The following is a 19658-nucleotide window of genomic DNA, read 5'->3' as shown; positions in this document are numbered from 1 at the left end:
GCTCAGACTCAGGGCTCCCGCTCCTGGCTGGGGTCCCAGCAATGGGAGGGCGTGGCCTCGGAGCAGTCCCAGGCCAGCTCAAACCCCAGCCACACTCCTGACAAGGTCCCTCCACATCGGCCTGGGGCCTCCATGCACAGCGCCAGCTCTGCCTCTCGTGCGGGTCTGACACGTGACTCCAGGAGCACCACCTCTGGTTCAGGGAGCGGGTCAGACCCTTGTGGGAGCACCCACGCTCCTCTGGGCGGCAGGGGGCCCTGGGCGGCGAGGTCAGCAGCCCTGCCGGAGGCTGATGCTACTGCCGACCATGTGCCTATCAGACTGGGCCTGGAGCACCCACCTCTCTGATGTCCTCGTTGCCCTCCTTGATGTTCTCAGTGGCGCCCACGACCAGCTGGTGGATGCTGTCAATCTCTGCTTCCTGGAGGACAGGGCAGGTGAGCACTCCCCCACCTCCCCTCCCCACCCCCGACGTCAGTACGGACCGCAGTGGCCGCTCACGAAGGGCCGGTTTACACATGAACCCGTGTACCCCCATAGCACCCTCACATTACAGAAGGGAACTTAAGGCTCAGAGAAGTTTAGTAAGTTGCCCAAAGTCACACAGCCAGCCAGTGCAGGACAGGATTGGGCCCCCAGTGCTTGCACCCCGCCCAACCTCTGCCTGCCTCCTCTCCTGCCCACGGCCGGGAACAGGTAAGAGCGGGGATCACGGCGGCCCCCACGCCGGGCGCCCTGGTCTCACTCCTGGGAAGTGCAGAGAAGCAGCTTCAGATGCACGTGCCCTTAGACGCGCGCTGGCTTCGCACGTACGCCGCCTCACCCGTGGCTAAGGCTCAAACTTAAATATCACAGTAGGACGCAGGGTGTCTGCAAAACATCTACCCCCAGCACTTGGGATGCTTCAGAAAGGCAGGTCCTGGGCTTCCCGTGGAGCCCCTGTCCAAGCAGCCCCCAGCCCGGCACAGGCAGCACGGCTGGGGGCTTGGGGCCGCCTTCCTTTAGGGGAGGGGGAGAGTGTGTGTGAGCGTATGTGTACAGTGTGCATGTGTGTGAGTGTGCACAGTGTATGTGTGAGAGTTTACGTGTAAAGTGCCTGTGTGAAGTGTGTGTGTGTACAGTGTGTGAGTGTGTACGGTGTGTGTGTGAGAGTTTACGTGTAAAGTGCCTGTGTGAAGTGTGTGTGTGTACAGTGTGTGAGTGGTACGGTGTGTGTGTGTGAGTTTACGTGTAAAGTGCCTGTGTGAAGTGTGTGTGTGTACAGTGTGTGAGTGTGTACGGTGTATGTGTGAGAGTTTACGTGTAAAGTGCATGTGTGAAGTGTGTGTGTGTACAGTGTGTGAGTGTGTACGGTGTATTGGTGAGAGTTTACGTGTAAGTGCCTGTGTGAAGTGTGTGTGTGTACAGTGTGTGAGTGTGTACGGTGTATGTGTGAGAGTTTACGTGTAAAGTGCCTGTGTGAAGTGTGTGTGTGTACGTGTGTGAGTGTGTACGGTGTATGTGTGAGAGTTTACGTGTAAAGTGCCTGTGTGAAGTGTGTGTGTGTACGGTGTGTGAGTGTGTACGGTGTATGTGTGAGAGTTTACGTGTAAAGTGCCTGTGTGAAGTGTGTGTGTGTACACTGTGTGTGTACGGTGTATGTGTGAGAGTTTACGTGTAAAGTGCCTGTGTGAAGTGTGTGTGTGTACACTGTGTGTGTATGGTGTGTGTCTGAGAGTTTACGTGTAAAGTGCCTGTGTGAAGTGTGTGTGTGTACAGTGTGTGAGTGTGTACGGTGTGTGTGTGAGAGTTTACGTGTAAAGTGCCTGTGTGAAGTGTGTGTGTGTACAGTGTGTGAGTGTGTACGGTGTATGTGTGAGAGTTTACGTGTAAAGTGCCTGTGTGAAGTGTGTGTGTGTACAGTGTGTGAGTGTGTACGGTGTATGTGTGAGTGTTTACGTGTAAAGTGCCTGTGTGAAGTGTGTGTGTGTACACTGTGTGTGTATGGTGTGTGTCTGAGAGTTTACGTGTAAAGTGCCTGTGTGAAGTGTGTGTGTGTACACTGTGTGTGTATGGTGTGTGTCTGAGAGTTTACGTGTAAAGTGCCTGTGTGAAGTGTGTGTGTGTACAGTGTGTGAGTGTGTACAGTGTGAGTGTGAAGTGGGAGGGAGGAAGGGAAGGGCTGTTCAGAGCGTGGGTTTGGGGCAGCCTGATGGGCACCGTGCTGTGGGGGACGCAGCCTCCAGCCACCTGACCCAGCAGTGAGTGTGACACTGGGCACTGCCCGCTGCTGTCACCTCTTAGAGAGTCAGGAAGTGGGAGCTTGAGAGAATCAACGTGAGCAACGGCCACACAGGTGACAACCCCCAGGCAGACCTGACTCTCAGGCCTGGAGACTCGCGAAGCCAGGGAGGCACCGCCTTTCAGACCCTGCACGGGCTGTGGAGGCTCCAACCAGGGCAAGTGCAGCAGGTCGGTCGGAAGGTGTGGCCAGCTGCTGGCTGGAGGCTGTCAGAGCTGCAGGCACACGCGGCCCCGACACCACGGATGAGAACCCCAGCTCCCGGAGGGCCGCGCAGCTGAGGCGGCCGGGGCGGCACCTGGAGGGCGGGGTCGGCCGCTCACGGCTGGTTAAAAGGCCGCTACCCATCGGCCGGTGCCGGCTGGACGCTTTCTGCAGGTGATCACTGACCTGGCAGCGCGGCCACCCATTTTCTAGATGGGAAAGCCATACTTGGAGGCGCGGCCCTGCCGGCTGAGGGCCTGCGGAGCCGAGACCCACGCTCCTCCCTCCCGGCCCCGTGGCCCGGGCCTGGCCGGCCGGGTCCACGTGGAGAGCTGCCCGGAGACCGAGAGGCCGTGGCTGGGAGCTCTGCGGCGAATGCACCCTCAGCAGCACCTGGCCGCGGGCACAGCCCCAGACAGACCCCTTCGGCGGTGCCCCGAGCGCCTAGGACCTTCCTCTCTCCCCTGAAACAGCTGTCCTCTTTCTTACCTGCTGTAAAACCTTCTCTGTGAAGATCTCTTGGAGTCTGGAAATTTCAACCACTTTCCCTTCAATTTGCCTTCATTAAAAAAAGAGATCACAGATTCACTCTTAGTGCTTGGCCATCTTCACAGGGAGGTCACACAGTTCCAAAGAAATCTCTTCTGGGTGAAGATGTGTGAGAGGAGGGGGACACTCTGTCACCGGTGAGAGGGGAGGGGTCACCATGCCGGGCTGGGGAAGGGGTGGGAAGTCCCCTGAATGTCTGCAGCCCAGTGGGGTGCGTCAGACTGTGGGAAATCGCCCTCCCGTGTAAGCGGATCCGTGTGCCCTGCCTCTGGCCAGAGGGTAGGGCCAGGAGCCTGTGGCTGCGCCCAGTTACGAAAAGCAAAGCCTGTCAGGCCTGCACCTAGCTGTGCCCAGTGACATGGAGGGAGTCGGAGAAAACGTGAGAAGATGTTGAGAGCCCCTTACTGATCCGGGGGTCAGGGGAGGGTGTATTTATGTTGGCCACTCCCTGCGGGAAGGGAGCCCCCTCTGGCCTGTCTGAGAGCACCCTACCGGGGTGGCGCCTTCCCCATGTCAGGGCAGCAGGGGTGGGCTGGGCGGTCAGGGCACTGGAGGTAACGCTGTCCCAGCACAAGCAGTGACAAGGGAAGAGGCGAGAGGCTGTGGGCAGAAGCGGGGCTCCAGCCCAGGCGAAGCGGAGATGCTCCTGGCTCCTCCCAGACCAGCTGAGGGGCAGGAGGGGGCTTGGGGGAAGAGCAGGGCAGCCGGTGGAGCTGTCTGGGAGGAAGGACTAGGAGGCCCACAGGGAGTGGAGAAGGTCCCGGGTTCTGGAGTTGTAATGAGGCCAGAGCCGGCAGGAACTGCACACATACCTCACTTCATCGAACAGGCTGTTCATTTCACCGATGAGGCGCTGATTTTCTTGTTCAAACTGCAAGGAAACAAACACGTTAAACATGAGATCACACTCAGGTCTCAAAAGCGCTGCAGCCAAGGACACGTGCCCAGCAGGGCCTGCACAGAAGCCTGGGTTCCTGAGGCCACCTGGGAGCAGCGTCCCCCGGGTGCAGGGGACAGGACTGGAGAGGTCTGCCAGGGGCCAGCGCCTGTCTGGGCAGCGGCCTGCACTCTAGGGCGGCCACAGTCAGGCTGTGGTTGAAAACCAAACCTGCCTCCCCAGCCGAGCACAGGGCAGCCCCTCAGTGAGGCCTGGTGGGCTCAGGCGAGCGGGGAAAGGCCGCGCTGCCAACAGCACCCACTGACACCAGGTCTCAGGAAGGCTTCCGGCACTTTCTCTGGGAACTCGCCCAGCTGGCAAACTGGCAGCTAGAGGGCAGGGAACTAAAAGATGTTACTCTTGGCATCGTTCAGTCATTATATGCTTTCTTCACGTTACCACAGCACCAACGATTCACACAAGTAAGAGGCGCCAGGGCACCAACTACAAAACACCATTTAGTCTCGAAGACATTTTACTGCTGCTGAAAAGATATCTAACATTATTCCAAGGCAATTTCTCCTTTAAGTATGCGACTGCAAATTTAAAATACATAAAAAGCATACCAAGAATTAGGAAATCTAGTGGATAAGCTGTATCTAAAATAGTTATAACTTTTAAAACTCGGTGTACAGGGCAAGGGCGTGCCGGACGACTTCCTACTGAGTAAGTCTTGCGAACGGGCTGAAACCGAGCGCCCAGGCAAAGAGCAGCGTTACCATCTGTATTTCCTCTGGGGAGAGCTCGTCTTCGCCTCTGCCGTCTCCCCAGCTTCCCAACTCGGGCTGCACTTCAGCTGGAATCTTTTCTGTTAAAAATAAACAGAAGACAAATGTTCATTTTAGAACGAACGGGCTGCAGGATGCAGACAGACATGGAAACCAGAGAGGGAGCTCACGGGCGTCCATCTTCAGTCACCTGCCGGCCAACAGTCAGGCCCGGCAGCCTGGCTCCTGGACGGTGTTTAGACCCGTGTGTGCGTGTGTGTGGGCGTGTGCGTGTGTGTGGGCGTGTGCGTGCGTGCGTGCGTGTGTGTGTGTGTGTGCGTGCGCGCGCGTGTGTGTGGAGGGCACCTATGCGTACTGCACTGATTTCAGTGATGGTTGTGAACCAATGACCATTCTTCCGGACCGGCCTTCCCATGCTATTTTACTTCAAAACACACCCGCTCCCTATGCTTTCTGAAGATTGCGGAATGTATGGGCATTTTCTTGTAAAAGAATCATCTGAACACAGAGTACAGGAACAAACCACCCCTCCTCCCATTCCTCTCCCGGAAGGACCCTCTTATGCTTTGATGCAGCCCCATAAACTTTATCGAGGCACATCCACAAACAGGTACCAACTCCCTGCCCCTCCCCACCCCAGAACGAGGGTATGCTTTTGCGTGAGGTGGTCTGTTTTACTAAAAGATCACAGTGGTCACACACTGCTCTAAAACGCGCTTTCCATGACTTACCATGTACCTCGCAGACCATCCTGTGCAGGTCCACCCAGATCTGCCGCAGCCTTTAAATCGCTGCACAGGGTTCCACTGCAAGGACCCGCTCCCACGTCACCACAGCTCCCCTCCCTGACCACTCACTGCTGTTTCTCACACCGTGTGCCGGCCCACACACAGGCTGGAGGGCTCAGCACGGACCTGGGTGTGGGTGCTGGAGAACTGTGTCCTCCATGAAGCACCGAGCACAGGCTCCTAGCAGGGCTGCCTGCCTAGGGCCGGTCCGAGGCCCGTGCACTTTACACGGCGGACGAGAGAGGGGGAGGGGGAGAGGACGGAAGGGACCAAGCCTCCTTGGTGGAGACCACGATGGGGTCTCTCCTTCCAGAGGTGACTCTGTCTGGTGTCAGTGGTGCCTCTGGGGGCTGCCAAGTACCCGAAGGCTGATCTCAGCCCTCAAGATGGACGAAGGAGAGCTTCTGCTCAGACCGATCAGGCAGCGGAGCACCGTGACAGCACAGAGCAGAGAAGCGACAGGGCCGGCCATGCGCACAGGCGGGTATTCGGGCTACATCGTCACAGAAGCCCACGCCGCCTGCGACTTCGTGCGCAGTTTAACATAATGGCTGCATGGCTGTTTCTGCCAGAACTGTTATCATATTGGTAAGACACACATATAGATAATTGTATATAATATACAAGTAAAATACCTACACAATTTACATATAAGATACGTTTATAGAAGCCAGGCTGAAAGCAGCTTTGGAAGCGGATGTGTTTTCTGAGATGACATCTTCAGGTAAGAACACCTGTGATTTCCCTCATCCCACCTGTCCCCAGGGCCCGCGGTCCCCTGCTTGACCTCATTACAGTATCCATGTCGAGCTTTTACTTCTATACTTTTAAGGATAAGACACAAAATGAGGAACACGGAAGCCAGCGAGAGCCAGCTCTGAGCGGGACCGGCCAGCGTGTTCAGGGAGCTCCCGCTCAGACAGCTGGCTCCCCTGCGCCCCGGGCCATGCTGCCCGCCTGCCGTGGGCGTCAGCCAGTGCCTGCCAGACCCGGTGGCCCAACAACAGCAGACAGGCCAGGCCCCGGCCCCACCCCTTCCCGGCCTAATCCCACCCTCCGCCGTCGTGTGCCTCGCCGGCCCCCGTGCTTTCTTCACTCTGATATTAGTCATGCGCTCCCTCTGCCCCAGCAAACAGGGCGGCGCCTCAAAATCGGGGCTTCCCCCACCCCTCGCGCTGCTCCACCCCGAGGCTGGAGGTCAGCTCCACGCAGGCCACTGCTGACTGTGCCCCAGGTCACGGGAGCAGCGCACAGCACCCCCTTCCTGTGACTGACACGCCAGCCCCTTGAGCAGAGATCTCCTCCTCAGGGAGCCCAGGCCCACCCCCTGGGGCACAGCAGTGTCAGCCTTCCTCCTGGGCCCCGCCAGCTCCGGGGGATGGGGTCCTCCCACCTGTCCCCCGAGTGGCCGTACGGTCCCCTGTGACAGGGAAAGGCTGCCGCTTCCGGTTCCCCCTGCTCTACGGGACGCGGACAGCACGCCTGTCGGCTGCGCGCCTGCTCTCCCACTTGGTGTTTTTGCCAACAGGTCCCTGGAAGGGACGCAAGCACGACTGTGAATCGGACTGTTACCTGCATGTTCCTCGGCGACCGGCTTCTCTCCAGAGTCCTGCGAAGGGTCCAGGGAAACTTCCTCAGGAGAACCGGGTTCCCTTGTCTTTGCGGTTGCTTCTGGCTCCAGCTTGGCTCTGAAAGGAATTGCCGTCATGGCATTCACTTAGGCAACAGCATTCCACCTCGACCACAGGAGGGAGCCACACGGGCCCGACATGCTTGTTCTGCGCCCCCTGAGAGCAGAGCTGCACCTCTGGCCCAAGGACCACCCTGACGCCCTCTAGGGGGAACAGGGGGAACTTATTCCATATTCCAAGGCCCTGCTCACGGTCTGCAGGGTGAGGGCAGGGGAGGGGCGGTCAGCATGTGCTGGAGCAAAGAACGCAGGAACCCGCCCCCCATACTGACACCACACGCAACACGCGGCAGCGAGGCTGCCCCCTCCGGTTCAACAAGCGCAGCAATGCAGTGTCGCCGAATACACCACACGCGGCAGCGAGGCTGCCCCCTCCGGTTCAACAAGCGCAGCAATGCAGTGTCGCCGAATGCACCACACGCGGCAGCGAGGCTGCCCCCTCCGGTTCAACAAGCGCAGCAATGCAGTGTCGCCGAATGCACCACACGCGGCAGCGAGGCTGCCCCCTCCGGTTCAACAAGCGCAGCAATGCAGTGTCGCCGAATACACCACACGCGGCAGCGAGGCTGCCCCCTCCGGTTCAACAAGCGCAGCAATGCAGTGTCGCCGAATGCACCACGCACGCACGTCTGTTACATGACACACACGAGCAACGTCGCATAGTAGCTTAAACAAGGCCATCTTTGAACCGCTGGATGGCCCAACCTGCCTCAGGAGCCGCACCGGCACTGCCCCGGCTCCTCCACGGCTGTGCTGTGTTCCGCCTGCCGGGCCGGCTCCATCTCACCCGCTGAGGCTGAGGCTTACTGTGTACTGAGCCTTCTCCCACTTTCCTACCCACAGGCCTCTGCCCACTCCCCGGCACCCGCCCCTGCTCACGGCTCCTGCTCACGGCCTGCCCCGCTCCAGCACGCGTGCTCTGAGAGAAGTGGGGCTCTAAGTCCTGTTGCTGTGTATCTAGTTCCCGGATGAGGGCCTGGCATTCAGCGTTTAAGAAATACATGTTGGATGAGTGGGCACTTTATACCTGTCAGTAAAGGGCCAGGAACAGAAACAATTTTGCTTGTGAGACACCGAGCCTTAGTAGCTGTACTGGAACCACACGGCGCCATGGAAATCAGAGGCAGAGCGCTAAGCAGAGCTGGGATCCAGCCCACAGCAGCAGGCAGAGACTGCACGGAAACAGCCTGTAACTACACCGAGGACGGCGCAGTGCCAGCTGTTTACTGAGGCTTACTGTGTACTGAGCATTCTCTGAGCCCTTCGCCGGGTAAGTGTGATACCACCCGCCCCCAGGAGGCAGGCACTAGTGTTAATGACCTTTTTGCGGGGGAAACAGAGGTCTGAGGAAGTTAGGAGACCTGTCCCGGCCACAGGGAGCAAGTGCTGGGCTGGGAGGTAACCCCGGGAAGCTGGCCCCGGAGGAGGCTGTGCCCCTCACCTGTCCTCCCTCGGAAGCAGCGACAACATCACATCTTAAGAAGAGCGTGTGGGATGGGCAGGTTTGGGTGCAGTGGCCTCTGGGAAATGCAATCGGCTATTCTAAGCATCACAAACACGCACAGAGATATAGTTACAGGATATTCATCACAGCACTGCTTATAGTCACAAAAGAAATGACTTAGATGTCCGTGGAAAAGTGCCTGGTTTACAGTTAGGAGATATAAAAAAAGAGACTCTCCATTTGCAATGCCAAAACAAACAATAAAAAACTAGCAATAAGAGATTTAAAAACCCCAAAAACCCTGCAGCATAAACTAACTACTTAACAAAAAAATTTAAAACCCATATGTGAAAAACTAAAAGATGTTCTTAAGAGACACAAAATATACTGCAACAAATGAGAAAACAGATGTTCTTGGGTAGAAAAAGGAAACACCATAAAGATGCCGGCTCTCCCTGAGCTGCAGACGCACTGCGATCCCCTGCGGGCAGAGAAGGCCGTGAGGAGCCTATTGGAGCAGCCGGAGGGTTAGGAGCCCTGAGCACAAACACGGACCTCGGCTCACGCTGTGCACACCAGGGTGTCAGGGAAGAGAACCGGCTTCCCCCGCCCACCGCTCTGTGCACGAAAAACTGGCTGCCAATCATATATCACTCAGAGCTGTTGCAAAGACTGTACAAAATAGTAGATAAAAAAGGTCCCATGTCAAATGTAAGTGCTTTACAAAGTCTTACTACTGAACCGCTCTAACACATGTGAGGTGGTTTTATTCGTTTTGCTGTGAAAGTCACAGAAAGGCTGCTGCAGGTCAAGGGCCATCGGAAGCGACAGGCCCCAACGCCCTTCACCTGTGAGTGTCCTGGTGCTTCCTAACACAAGAGCGCTCTCGGCACTCAACCGGGGACTCCCACCAACACCGGGGTTGGGACCGTCTTCAGCCCTCTCTGCTTCAGGACCGGAAACAGCGACGGGCCAGGCACTCAGTAGGACAGGCACTCAGTAGGACAGCCTCGCTGTGAGGGAGCCGGGCCTTCCCTGTGGCTGGGTGCAGGCTCTGCATCTCCGGCATGAACGTAAGTGCTATTCTATCCACACTCTTCCCCTCGCATCCTGCCAGGCTGTGCTGATTCCACTGTGATCGCCTGGCGACGGGGGTGCCTGCCAGGCTTCCCCACGTAAGGCCACCCTTTCCCCTTTGCAATGAAGAGGACTCCAGGTCATTATCAACTTCAAACTTTCGCTCTGTCCATTCACTCCTTCCTGTCGGGGTGGGCGCCCGGGGTCCTACGTAACTCAGTGGCTGACAATCGGCTGCCACCATGGATGCGGATGCTCTAAGTGTCCCCAGTGTGGCCAGGAGAAGCCTCTTCAAATGGCTGGTGCCCTCGCACGCCCCTTCTCTGAGCCCTCCCTTGCTCTCTGGCTCATCTTACACTCAGCCTGCCTGAGTCAGTCATCTCTCCCGGGCCCGGGTTCTGGAAGCTGAGAGCTATGGAACAGCCAGGATCTGAGCGCTGCCCATGCTACCGCCACTGGCGTCACTGTCCCGGCCCCCAGCGGCAGCGCTAGGAGCATACGCACGCACCTGCATACCTGTGCACACACACGTACAGCCATATTCATTTCTATATCTACCTATGTACACTGCAAGCCGTGAGCCCACACCAGTCCTCCATTCTAACCCAACACCACAGGGTTCCTGCTGGCTTTGCACCTTTCAGGTCTCCGGGAGTGAGAAACCTGACTTCCATGGTCCTCATACAGTGCTCACACCTGGTCAGTCCTCTGAGCACACCCGGCCGCACCTCCACCGCCACCCTCCCCACGCAGGTGCGCAGGCCCTCCCCTTGGCTCCTCAGCTTGCGCCCACTCTGACCTGCTCTGGGAGCCCCCTTCGCAGGACACCCCTCACCCCGCCGCACTTCACCTGCCAGCCTCCACGACAATCCCCGAGCAGTGAGTCTCTACTGAGCCCCCTGGCGTCCACTCTTCACACGAGCGGTCACAGCCACGCCTGCTGGCCCCTGGAGAGGACTCCGGAGCGTGCCCCTGCCCCTCGCAGCTGGCTCTGCACCGTCGCACTGTGATGACTCAGCCCCAGGCAGGCTGCACGCCAAGTCCTGTAAGTCCTTCCAGGAGCCACCAAGCCTGAGGGTGGAGCCGGGACCCCGACACGATAGGAAAATTTGTCCCCAAACACTATGTACTGTATCTTCTGAAAGAATGTCCTAAAACCTCCCCCAAGTTAGACGTGACCAGGAGTCGGGCCTGGACCCAGCTCTCCACGTGCGTCAGGATGCAAGCCTGGGCTCTAGGGGCGGGCCCCCAGCCCCCAGGGAGGACAGACGGGGGACAGACAGGTACCACGGGAGACTGGGATCGGGCCTGCCTGCATCCTGGCTGTGAGGATACCTGCTGGAGCTTCTGTGTGCTCACCTAAGCGGGGTCCGTGCTGGAGCAGGGTACATGGGGGGGAGGGGGTGCAGGGCATGGCGCAGACGCCTGAGGAGGCCTGGCGGGGACACTGCTCGCAGTGCTCGGCTCTTCCCTCAGGAACTAAGACAACAAGATGGGTAGAGGCACAAACTGTGGACCAACGGCCTCTGCTCCGCCTGGCTGCACCCTCAGGGTGAGGTACCTAACTTCCTGAGCTGCAGCCTCCCCACCCGTAATATCAAGACAACAGCCCCACCTCCCGGGGTTGCTGTGAGCGAGCGAGGCTCAGTGAGCGCCCGCCCCGCATCTGCAGGCACTCCGCACGGCCCACGCCGAGCCCGAGCGCCCGCCCCGCATCTGCAGGCACTCCGCACGGCCCAGGCCGAGCCCGAGCGCCCGCCCCGCATCTGCAGGCACTCCGCACGGCCCACGCAGAGCCCGAGCGCCCGCCCCGCATCTGCAGGCACTCCGCACGGCCCACGCAGAGCCCGAGCGCCCGCCCCGCATCTGCAGGCACTCCGCACGGCCCACGCCGAGCCCGAGCGCCCGCCCCGCATCTGCAGGCACTCCGCACGGCCCAGGCAGAGCCCGAGCGCCCGCCCCGCATCTGCAGGCACTCCGCACGGCCCAGGCCGAGCCCGAGCGCCCGCCCCGCATCTGCAGGCACTCCGCACGGCCCACGCCGAGCCCGAGCGCCCGCCCCGCATCTGCAGGCACTCCGCCCGGCCCAGGCAGAGCCCGAGCGCCCGCCCCGCATCTGCAGGCACTCCGCACGGCCCAGGCCGAGCCCGAGCGCCCGCCCCGCATCTGCAGGCACTCCGCACGGCCCAGGCAGAGCCCGAGCGCCCGCCCCGCATCTGCAGGCACTCCGCACGGCCCACGCAGAGCCCGAGCGCCCGCCCCGCATCTGCAGGCACTCCGCACGGCCCACGCCGAGCCCGAGCGCCACGCCATCACCATCACGGCTGCTAACGAAGTAACGAAGGGCCCACCAGCAATACTCACAGCCTCTTCTTATCCACCACTCGTTTCACGCGGATGGCTCTTTGTTCTGAGTACAGTTTGCAAACTCCTGTTGCAGGGGAAGCACCAGAACACAGACCGATTAAAAGGGCTTCTCGGGCAAAGGGCTCATCAAATACAACGAGACGCTGTGGTCTTCCGCCAGCAAAGCTGAGCGCACATCTCATCCACGGAAACGCCCCATGACGCTAGGACAAGGACTTACTTCTCAGGTAGTCCTGGGTGAAGTCCAGGATGGCGCTCCTGTGCTCCCTCACTTGCTGGGAGTGGGTCTCCTTGTGGGCTGCAACAGAAAGCAAGGCTCAGGTCTCGGCACGCACCTCTGCTGAAGAGCCAGGCGTCCCGCCTCCTCAGAGTGTCTCCACTCAAAGCATTTAACACCCAGCTACAGGACAAGAGCGGCGTGAGCAGCTGCCTTTTTAAAAGAGTAAGAGCGTCAGGCTTTACGAGATGAGAGATGAGCCTGCAGAAAAACCAGTCACACAGCTGACCATCTGGCAGCGCGTAAGAATGGTGTTTGGTGCGCCCACTTCTTGAGAGCGGACCACACACTCCCAGTGCCTGGGACGGTGTGTCCTGCCGCCCCCCCGCCCCCCCACTACCACTCACCGGGTCCCGTCGACTTAGAGTCAACCTTCCCTGGACTCCTGGCCACTAGATGCCTTTCTCCTGCAAACTTGCATCTCCGAGGCCCGAGCCCTGGACCCCGGCAGGTCAGCCCCAGGCACTGAGAGCTGAGCACCTGCTCGCACGTGACACCCATCACTGCTAGTCACCGACATTGCCATCTACAGGCAGCCATGGCTGTGCTTACTTTACACATAAGGAGACTAAGGCCGAGTCAATGGGCCCGTCACAAGGTCCAGCACTTAGCTCCTGGTTTTATTAGGTTCCCGTGTATGTTCTAGGTCAGTGGTTCTCAACCTTGGCTGCACATTAGAATCACCTGGGAATCCGAGGCCCAGAAATCAGGATTTTAAAAAGATTCCCAGGTGATTCTAATGTGCAGCCAAGGTTGAGAACCACTGTTGTAGGTTATGTCAGCATACCAGGGGTGGGCAAACTTTTTTACTCGAGGGCCACAATGGGTTCTTAAACTGGACCGGAGGGCCGGAACAAAAGCATGGATGGATTGTTTGTGTGAACTAATATAAATTCAAAGTAAACATCATTACATAAAAGGGTACGGTCTTTTTTTTTTTTTTAGTTTTATTCATTTCAAACGGGCTGGATCCAGCCCGAGGGCCGTAGTTTGCCCACGGCTAGCATAGACCCTTACGGGCACGGAGCATGACTTATGTGATTGCTAAGGGCTGACACACACACACACACACACACACACACGCATCTTCTCTGACCCTGGCCCCTTAGACAGCTTTTAGTTGTTTGGAGAGGTCCTGTTTATTTAACTTAGATTACGGCCTTTTCATTACTTTTATCTGCTTACGTTAAAACACTGATCAGAAAAAGAAGGATTTGGAAGCTTTAAAACCTGAATCTACACAGGTGCCCAGAGGGAGCTGTAACTGGTGATGCCGTGAGGATTCCAGGATGGTCGCGGCTGTGTCTGAGCCCCAGAACACCTCACCTTGATTCCTCAGCTGCTGAATGGCTTCTGAGCAGGTCCTCATGAACGTCTGCGCATCCTGGTCTATCTGGTCTCGCTCTGCATCTGTCATCCTCCCATATTCAGACAGGATATGGCTAAAAAGAGAGAGAGAGAGAGTGGGCATGGGGGCAAAATTAAAGGGCAGCAGCAAATGGGCACATCACGCAGCCCAGTGGGCGTGAGGGAAATAAGCTTCCCTGCCCAAGTGACAGCCACGCTGAGACTGAAGGAGGGGAGGGACCGGCCAGGCTCAGAGGTGAGAGGACGGTCAGGGCGGGGAACCCGCACTTGGAAGGCATCAGACAGAAAAAGCGCCTGCAGAGGCTAAGCTGGAGCAGCCGCGCAGAGAGAGGGACGCAGGCCTGGGAGCTGTCCGGCTGGAGCATGCAGCCCTCATTAAAAATGTGGCTTTGGCCCTGCCGGTGTACTCAGCGGTTAGGGCATCGGCCGCACACTAAGGGTCACAGGTTCAGTTCCCAGTCAAAGGCATGTACGGGTTCAGGCTTGCTCCCTGCTCCCGGTTGGGGTAGCGGGGTCAGGGACAAGGACAAAGAGAGCTGCTCACTTCCTCGCCCCGGGGTCAGAGCAGACCTCTAAATGACTAACTCTGAGAACATTAGATTAACATCCGCCTTTGCTATATTTTGACTTAATGGAACCTCAGCTCAGTGAAATGGAAAAGTCCTAAAGGTTAATTCGATAAAACTGATGACTCAATTAAAAGGTTATGTTTCTTTAGGGCACATTTTATGTTAACCTTTTAAATAGGAAATTAGCAGTATGGTTATTCTATTAGTAACAACAGCAGAAACCAAGAGACCCCTCCCACCCCCCTGCCCCTGTGGTGTTGTCTTGTTGCCAGGATATTGCAGAAATGGTCCATCTACCAGAAGTGGGAACTTATTTTTAAATGAAATCATTCAAGAGACCCAGCCAGAGGCGACCTAGGTTGCATGCTGTTCTGCTCTAGTAAAATGTCATTATTAAAAAAATTAAATGGGTCAATAAAGTCTGAGCTCTACATTATGGAAAAAATTACAGCTTCCTAATTATGTCCAACTAACAGAGCCTTATGGGTCTGAACGCAATATTTCTAAACATGTTCTTTCAATTCCACCATCATACTCCATCCAAATGCTGCTGGAGCGCCGTGGCCGCATGGCACAGGCAGGAGGGAGAGAGAAAGGCCTCCCAGTCAGGCTCTGGGCGGGAGCGCCGACTGGGAGGAGGGAGGGTGGCCTCTCTCCGTCTGGAGAGAATCTAGGGCATTGAGGCCACGCTTCCTTCCTAGTCCTCGTGCTCTGGGGCAGGAGTTGCCCAGGACTCCCAGCCTCCCCCTCAGCCTCCTCCCTCCCGCCCTCCCTCTGACCACCTGGCAGAGGGGCTGGCAGGAATGTGGCCCCACGTCCATCCACAGCCCCCCCCCCCCCCCGTGGGACCTGCTGCTTGGACAGCAGAGGCGCGGCTCTGTTCCTCTCACGGGCTCTAAAGGGACCTGTCCGCTCTCTGCGCTCCAGGAGCCGTGGCTGCTCAGTGGCATCCCCGGCTGTGAGTGTTTAACTCAGGAGCCCGCATCAAGGCCACCGCCCGCTGACCCAGCCCTGCCTGCCACCCTGGATTTCACTAGCGATAAACCAGTACCGCACCCACGGCGTCATGCTGGCCTGCCTCCTGCCTCCCACCTTTCGCCCCCCTCCCTCCCCGTGTCTGGCAGGAGACGCGGCGCTTTCTTTTTTCAGTGATCACCCCAACTGCATCACAGGTCAAATGGGGTTCCAACTCCATTTCTATCCACCAAGGGACTGACGTGTGCCAAGAACACTCGCAGTCAATCCTTGTGAAAAACTCTGTCCAGGTTTTACAAAGAAGCAAACAGCCGTGAAGTGAGCTGCACGCACACACATGGTTAACACTCGGCGAGCTGACGCCAGCTCCTAGGTGTGCCTGGCCCGAAGCCCTCGCTCTTTCAAAAGGACTGAAACAGGTCAGGAATGGAACTCAGAGCACATTAGCTGGCAATGACTGGTTGTGACCAGGAAACGGGTGATGGGCTGGTCAAGACTAGGAAAGCCTCAGGAGCCACAGCTCTGCCTGACCCTCACGCACAGGCAGGAAGGCCCAGCGTGCGCTGCCACTGAGGCTGGCCCGGGGACGGCTCAGGCAGTGCCCGCTCTCCTGAGGGCGTCCGAGGAAAGGCCTTGGCGTGGCCTGGCCCGGCGGTCTGGGAACACTGGCACGCGTGGGGGGCTGAGCTGTGCGAGAGAACTGCCTCGGTGGCACCGCTATAATCAGAGCAGCGCCCTGACACAGCAATCCTTTATTGAACCGCTGCTTTTTCCTTCCTGCACCAAATTTCAACGGCATTGTCTTATTTGAGTCTCCTCACTAAGCTGCTGAGGGAGCATCACCCTGAGTATTTCGAGCGGGGCTCCGCAGACGTTTTCTGAAAGGGTCCGACATAAACACATTACACTGAGGGCCGTGTGCCTGCCCCAGCGCTCCACTCAGCCGTCACAGAAATGCACACACGAGTGGGCACGGTGCTGCTCTGGTACATGTTATTAACGGGCCCTGAAATCAGAATTTCACAGAATTTTCATATGTGGAGAAGTTTATTGTTCTTCCCCAGCCATTTAAAAACGTGAAAACTATTCTTAGCTCATGGCTGTTCAAACACAGGAAGTGGGCTGGACGTGGCCACAGGGGCAGAGGCTGAGCCTGGCTGAGAGCGAAACACTGGGTCTATGGTGGTGGTTCTCAACCTTGGCTGCACATTAGAATCACCTGGGAATCTTTTTAAAATCCTGATTTCTGGGCCTCATCCTCCGGAAATTCTGTTTCTTTGTTACTAATGTTGGGGCCCCACCCCATAACAAAGAAAAAGAATTTCTGGAGGATGAGGCCCAGAAATCAGGATTTTAAAAAGATTCCCAGGTGATTCTAATGTGCAGCCAAGGTTGAGAACCACTGGTCTGTAGGCTGATGAGGTGGTGGCTTGAACTAAACCATCGCTTTACAGCCTTCACGCAGCCGGAGGCCTTTTTGCGGCCGAGGGAAGTTAACAATGGATGCCCACGGAAGAGCTGGACGCTGAAGGTTTACATCGTGCGGTTAAGTTTCCCAAGATAACTGCAGCTTCCATTTTATGGACCATAAGATTAGTACTTGCTATACAAACACACCTTTAGAAACAGCTTACACTGCCATCTAGTGTTCACCAACTATTTGAACTAAGAACTTAAAAATACCGCCTTCTTGGTCCTAGGCATAGGGTAATAACTTTAGTATATTTTTAGTTATTCAAATGAAATACACTTAAATGTACAAAGTTGTCTATGTTCAGTGACAAAGTGTCAAGGGTTATTTAAAATCCACCCGAGGTTAATTTTTTCTCTGGTAAAGCGTTTATACAAAACATCCCCCCTGTGTATATTGACAAGAGGGTTTCTTTTCCATTCTCCGGCCCCGTGAGAGGACGGGTTCTGGGGCCAATCCCCTCGTCTCACGGAGATAAAATCCTCCCGAGATGCTCCTGATTCTGTCATCTCCCAGGTCCAATCCAACGTCCATTACCCACACAACTGCCTGGTGTACACACCCGGGCACACGGAGGGCGGAGGGCAGGAGCCAGGACCTGCACCCCGCCGTGAGGACCTGCACCCCGCCGTGAGGACCTGCACCCCGCCCCCAGGACCTGCATCCCGCCTGCGCTCTGTCTGCAAGAGCTGCCACCTGCTCCAGAGACCATCTAGAGCAGTGGTTCTCAACCTTCCTAATGCCGCGACCCTTTAATACAGTTCCTCATGTTGTGGTGACCCCCAATTTCATTGTTACAAATTGAACATAATTAAAGCATAGTGATTAATCACAAAACAATATGTAATTATATATGTGTTTTCCGATGGTCTTAGGCGACCCCCGTGAAAGGGTCGTTCGACCCCCAAGGGGGTCGCGACCCACAGGTTGAGAACCGCTGATCTGGAGGCTCTGTCGAAATGCTTTATCTTTTAAGAACATCAACCTAACCACAGCCCCCCCCGGCCCCCGCCCCCCCCCCCCCCCGCCCCGCAAGCGCTCATCTCCACAGCATTTCCACATTCTTCCTGAGTGAGACGCTCTGTCCCCTCACCTGAGTTCCCAGCAGTGAGGTGCACACAGAGACGCCACCACCTGGGCTATGAGAACAGGACATGTTGCTGTGGGGGTATCGGGACTCTGAGCAGCCCTGTGCTCGGAAGGCGCCCTGCCAAACTGATCTTCCCCATTACGCCTCGGAGTCCCCCAGTAAAAGGTCAGGATGTCAGGATGGACAAGAACAGTCAGCAAAGCCACAGTAAGAAGTATGCACTTACCTGTGAGCATTGATGTAGTCTTTCCTGTGTTCCAGAAGAAAATCTCTCAGTTTGCCGATGTGTGAAATCTAAAATAAAACAAAACAAAATGTTTATATAGCTAGATGGGTGTTATACTCACATGTAATATTAACAGAGAATGGAATGCAAGTTGTAGAAAGATTCTGAAACTACAAACTGGACAACTTTGGTTTTAGACGTGTGTATAACCACTGACATTGCTGGCCTTGATCTCTTTTTAATGGCTCTTTCTTCCTGTCACTGTTGTGGCCTATGGCATTTTGGAGAAATGGTCTCTGAGGAACTCTGAGGTGACACGGGATAATGCATGTCTGGTATCTGCACAGCATATGCCAACGAGGGCCAATCCCCTTTTCTCTCTTTATCTAAACGGACCGTAAGGCAGAGCTCTTCCGTTTAGAAAAGGGCCCTCGCCAAGCAGCAGTGACATGGTTCAGGGCCACGGTTTATCCCTGCACAGCCGGACCCGGCCCCCCACGGCCGTGCCAGGATGAACAGAGAACACACAGTGCGAAGGATTCCGTTTGGGACGGCCGGTTTCAGCATCTTAAAAACCAACTCTACAGCATCTACCATGTGCCACGTGCTGGGCACGGAGCTCTGAATGAAAACACACAGTAAACCGAGGAAGGAAGGTAATAAAAGTGTGCTGCTCTAAACCAGAGTTGGTGGCTTTGTTATGGCAGCAGTGAGACTCTAATACGCCTTGTCTAAGCCAGTCTGGGCTGCTGTAACAAAATACTATAGGCCGGGGCCCTAAACAACGGACATTTATTTCTCACGGCTCTGGGGGCTGGAAGGCCACGATCAAGGTGCTGGTGGATTCGGTGTCTGCTCCAGAGACCATCATAGTGTGGTTTGCGCACGCTGCCTTCTTGCTGAACCCTGACACGGTGAAGAGAGAGACCCCCTCTCTCACGGCTCTTCTGAAAGGGCACCAATCCCATTCGTGGGGCTCCACCCCGTGAACTAATCACCCCCAAAGACCCCATCTTCAAATACCATCACATTGGGGGTTCGGACTCCAACATATGAATTTTGGGGACACACACATTCTGTCCATAGCACACCTACTTAGGGCCTAATTATCCAAAACAGGATTTTTAGGAGTCAAAAAGTTTTCCATAAAAAGCTTTAAAAGGTCCAAGGAAAGTTTTAAAGGAATCTACTCCATAAGCTAGATCCAGCTGCCACCGCCCTCTTTAGCTAGGTCTAGTCTAGGGGGAATGGTTCGTCGGTGTGTGTGCCAGGAACAAGAAGGCCCCAGGGGCATCTCAAAAACATAACTGCAAGAGGCTTCACTGAAAGTATAACATATGTGATCCCAATGTCTTACGCTCTGTAATGGCAAATTTCTATAAAATGAATGTATTAAAATGGAGTGAAGCTTATTCAGGATTAAATGGAATTCTTGGTAACTTAAGAGGTGTTAAATAATTACAATATCATCAATAGAACTCAATAACTTAACATGAGCACAATGTATAGGTAATATTTCAAATGCCAAGGATACAAAGAAATAAATGAGCATTGAGATTTCTATAGGTATTTGACAACCCTGAAATTTTATCAGCTTCCTAAAATAAACACACGCAC

General features: G+C 56.1%; 1 protein-coding gene across 2 annotated transcripts in view; it reads right to left on the bottom strand.

The window, feature by feature from the left end:
- The window catches only part of STX18 (syntaxin 18), an 82333-nt gene that overhangs the window by 2157 nt on the left and 60518 nt on the right, over nt 1-19658 (bottom strand). For both annotated transcript variants that reach the window (XM_036328670.1, XM_036328672.1), the window contains exons 2-10: nt 18042-18109; nt 13669-13784; nt 12286-12363; nt 12063-12129; nt 7060-7175; nt 4691-4779; nt 3847-3905; nt 2975-3044; nt 341-421 (exon numbers count right to left, since the gene is read on the bottom strand). In XM_036328670.1, the coding sequence (XP_036184563.1) occupies nt 341-421; nt 2975-3044; nt 3847-3905; nt 4691-4779; nt 7060-7175; nt 12063-12129; nt 12286-12363; nt 13669-13784; nt 18042-18109 (744 nt within the window). The remainder of the gene's footprint in view (nt 1-340; nt 422-2974; nt 3045-3846; nt 3906-4690; nt 4780-7059; nt 7176-12062; nt 12130-12285; nt 12364-13668; nt 13785-18041; nt 18110-19658) is intronic.

This window comes from Myotis myotis, unplaced genomic scaffold, assembly GCF_014108235.1.
Source record: "Myotis myotis isolate mMyoMyo1 unplaced genomic scaffold, mMyoMyo1.p scaffold_m19_p_1, whole genome shotgun sequence".
Classification (NCBI taxonomy): Eukaryota; Metazoa; Chordata; class Mammalia; order Chiroptera; family Vespertilionidae; genus Myotis; species Myotis myotis.
The sequence above is the reverse complement of the archived record's forward strand: the minus strand, read 5'-3'. Positions and strand labels throughout refer to the sequence as shown.